The 4,288-nt window shown below is 36.5% G+C and overlaps 1 protein-coding gene across 1 annotated transcript; it reads right to left on the bottom strand.

Moving 5' to 3' along the window:
• Nucleotides 1-2,320: 2,320 nt before the first annotated feature.
• LOC136271924 (tripartite motif-containing protein 3-like) lies at nucleotides 2,321-3,997 on the bottom strand. Its single transcript, XM_066072517.1, has 2 exons — nucleotides 3,851-3,997; nucleotides 2,321-3,391 (listed from the first exon to the last, which is right to left on the bottom strand). Exons 1-2 carry the CDS (start codon nucleotides 3,995-3,997, stop codon nucleotides 2,321-2,323), a joined length of 1,218 nt encoding a protein of 405 aa, XP_065928589.1.
• Nucleotides 3,998-4,288: the final 291 nt, after the last annotated feature.

Consider the following 4,288-nt stretch of genomic DNA (forward strand, 5'->3'; position numbering starts at 1 on the left):
AATTGTTCTTAGAAAAATCAAAATAGGATGATACATTCAATCGTGGATTTAAGGAGTGGGGGAATTCAAACTTTTAAAATTCTCTCATCAAATTGACCGATAATAGGCCTAGAGCCCCCCCCCCTCCCTCCTTGGCAAATATAATTATCCCTCGGACACCCCCCCCCCTTCCCCACCCATTTTTTTCTTTCTGTTTTTTTCTGCATACAATAAGGGCGTGTTTTATATTCATTCAGAATGATATCATACCTTTTCAGTCATGGTTTGATAATGTCAACATATGTCATTCCTTCCCCTCCCTCCAACTACCCTAACCTTTTTATTTTTGTCTCTCCTAGATTTGCGCCTGTTTTAACTATCTATTTCTCTAAGGTACGTCTTTTTCTTCTGTTGCCTTGATTTAATGTGAGGGAAACATTTTTTAATCAATGTACTTTAATTAACTAAACATGACTATATCTTTCATTTTTTGATTTGAAAAATTAAATGACAGACTAAGATAACGATGATAAGCAATAACAGGTGATCGGAAAAGCGTACTCAAGCTGGTTATTCGAACAATTTAGTATCAAACAGGCAACCCCCCCCCCCCGGCCCAGCACCACCCCTGCATCCACCCTAAAGACAATAATAATAATAATAATAATAATAATAATAATATATAGTCGATATTCTACACGATCATTTTTCTACAACTCTTATGGAGAATAATGACCCACAGGCCATAATTCCTATTATGTAATCCAAATATTCTACAACGAAGTCAATATTCTATGGGGGTCACTTTTCGTCGTTACACCGGCATTGCTGTCGCGTAACATATATCTTTTCCAATATGTGTAAGGTTTTTAATGGTGATTTTGGATTATATACTTGAATGATTATAATCGAGCTTCAAATAAGATTAAGAAATATAAATTTCAACCACCATTAACATATTTTGCAATACGGTATACAAAAGGATCTCCGGCACTGTTTTTTCATGGCAAACCATAGCGCGTTATCAAATAGGAGTTTCTTCTCTTAATTTTGCTTATGACAAAAAGAACGTAGAACTCAACTATAAGCATATCAATTATAGACTTACGTCAACCCAATAGTCAACGTAAACTTACGACTGTTTTTGACGTAACGTCACACGTACGATATTTTGTGAATAAGCAAAATCTCAGGCAAAAATCTTACGTCTTACGTCTAACCTACGTCAACGATTAAACGTAGGATTTTTTGTGAATAGATCCCCAGATGTTGTATCGAACCCTTCAAAATGGCCACATTAAGTTCCCGGGGATGTCAATTGCTTGTATAATTGTACTAGACATGTACCATCTATTTATCAGATGAATGATCCCCGGATTTTTTGTCCTATCAGATCATTTAAACCTTTATGTATTGATTAAGTATATGAATCAAATTTTCTCTACACGTACTACTGGGTAAATAGCAACCAAACTGAATGTATAGCTAAGGTGAACAAAGAGGTTCCTTCTTGATTTGTCTAGTTATATACAAATCATGGAACTGTACTTGCCTGGCCCCGGGATCATGAGGCATTATTAGACTTAAATCTAAATTTCTATCATTCACAAAATAATTATATATCATCTAATTACGCTAAAAATTTGTAACAATCAAGGTAATACTGAGAAACATTTCAAAAGCATTTAATTTATTTACAAGAGAATAGGACAGTGTTCAAGTTTAGACTTCAGTCTAAGATTACTTCACCACGGCCATGTCGTCAATCATAAATTTTTCAGACCAGGAGTTACAGACCAGCAGGTAATTAAAAAAAAAGACATTTTTTTTCCAATTTACCAGTATTAAAGCACAAAAGGTATTGTCTATAATTTTATATACTTGGCTAGATACAAGCACACAGTTTGTTTAAATATACATGTAATACATACACAGTTTGTTTAAATGTATTACATATGCACAATTTGTTTACATATCAAACACACATTTGTTTACATATAATACATACACACAGTTTGTTTATATATAATACACACACACAGTTTGTTTACATTTAATACACACCCACAGTTTGTTTATATATAATACACACAGTTTGTTTACATATGATACACACACACAGTTTGTTCACATATAATACACACACACAGTTTGTTTATATATAATACACACACAGTTTGTTTACATATAATACACACACAGTTTGTTTACATATAATATACACACACAGTTTGTTTACATATAATTCACACACACAGTTTGTTTACATATAATACACACACAGTATGTTTACATATAATACACACACAGTATGTTTACATATAATACACACACAGTATGTTTACATCAGATATTGTATTTTCTTCACTTTACCTGTGCCGTGTTCAGTCACAAAGAGGTTGTCTCTGGTGTCCACACATAAACCCCATGGATACTGTAAATGACAGCTGTCAATGTAGCGGAGGAACTGTCCGTCCTGATCCAGGATGTGGATACGGTGGTTGTTATCGTCTGCTGTCAGGATCCGACCCTGGCTGTCTGTTGTGATGCCGTATGGATAGAATGATCTCTTGGTAGTAGAGGAAGGACCAGTGTAGGTAAACCGGAGTTTCCCGGCCTTATTGACCACCACTACTGCATGGGCTCTATAGTCTGACACACAGATATCTAGGTTCCTGTTCTCACTGATGTATTTAGTGTCACCAGATAAATAGAGAGGTTGTCCTTTGTCATCATACTGAATACTTTGTTTCTCTGTGGAGCCAGAGTAACACACAACTTTTGTTTGTTTATCATCATTCTCCATGACAACCAGGAGGTCACCAGAGGAGGTACTACAGACACCGTGAGGTTTCCACCCCTGTAGTCTGATCACTGTCTGTATCTGTGTATTCTTCACTATGTTCACAGTTCTATCTCTGTAATCAGTATAAACTAGATCCCCACTCCTTGTCACTGCTATGTCCCGTGGATTGTTCCCTGACTTGGTTTGGACTGACTTCACTAGTTCCCCCTGCAGGTTGTAGAGACTCATCATCTTATTATTATAACTACACGTCCAGATTTCTTCATCACTATGACAAGTAACATTGGTTAGATACTTAGGAGGGTCTCCATACCGTGTCTGTATGGCGGAGATGATCCGTGGCTCATCAAGCAGTGGTTTGAGAGGAGAGGATCCAGCTTCTGAGGTTTCCATGGTGTAGCCATGTTCCTCTGTTGTAATGTAGAATGCTGACAGGGAACCAAACTGTTGGTAAAGTTGTTCTGGGTTAATTTTCTGAGGGGTGAAGTTTGGTAGAGAAACTGTGAGTTTAGGAGGCAATCTTCTGAATTCATCATTCCTGGATTTGTAGGCAGAGACACGGCTGACATCATTGGAGTCCAGTAACTTCTTCAGATCTGCAATGCTCTGTGTGATTTCAGAAATGGTGTGTGTGATTTCATCTTCCTGTTTGTTTAAGACAGCCAGGTGTTTGGCGTCCATTTCATCAAGATCAGATTTCAGTTTCTGTATAATAGTGTCTATTTCTCTGTGCCAGACTTCTCCATGTTTGTCTATTGCTGTTGTCAACTTTTGGGAGTTTTTATTCAGATCGGCTTTCTGAACTGTGAGACTGTTTACAATCTCTTGATATTTAGGAGAGAGGGATTTCTCTAATTCTTTTAGATCTTCTTGTAATTCTATTTTCTTTCTTTTAAGGATGCTAAAAATGTCTATTAAGTTATGGTTTTGGTGAGTACCAGTGGCTGTACAATAAACACAGAGAGAAATGTCACATTGTTCACAATAATGTCTGCACATCTCTTTGACATGCTCTGAGCAATTAGAATAATTTGGAGTGGATCCTCGGTCCTGAAACAGCACCACCTGATGTTTTTTTGATATGTCCAGCATATGTTCCCCAACACAAGCTTTGCAGAGATTGGTCTGACAGAAGTCACAGTGTAGTGGGGGGACAGGGGTATCACACACATCACAACGCACCACATCCTGGGCACTGCGTCGAGGGTCCATGGTCTAGTCCTTTATAAGTAGGAAATGGAAGAGCCTGCAATACATGTGCATTGTTATTAACCACCGTAACAGGATCATCATTTAAAAGCCTTTGTTGTTATTCTCTCTATTAATATTGACGATCTTGTCTTAGAATTCAGATAAGATATTCTTTGTCGTTTTTTTTTATTTCAAATCAAAAACATTCTTTTTCACAAATATTAAAATAATGAATTGAACAAGTTTGATTAAATTTCATATAAATTTGAATGATTTATAAGAGACACACTTTTTTATCCAAATAGTTGTACC

This window comes from Magallana gigas, chromosome 9 (genome assembly GCF_963853765.1).
Source record: "Magallana gigas chromosome 9, xbMagGiga1.1, whole genome shotgun sequence".
Taxonomy (NCBI): domain Eukaryota; kingdom Metazoa; phylum Mollusca; class Bivalvia; order Ostreida; family Ostreidae; genus Magallana; species Magallana gigas.

Coding starts and splice junctions, on each gene's coding strand:
- LOC136271924 (XM_066072517.1), bottom strand. CDS start 3,997: ATGGACCCTCGACGCAGTGCCCAGGATGTGGTGCGTTGTGATGTGTGT. Junction 3,392..3,850: donor ACATATCAAAAAAACATCAG/GTGGTGCTGTTT, acceptor GAAATCACACAG/AGCATTGCAGATCTGAAGAA.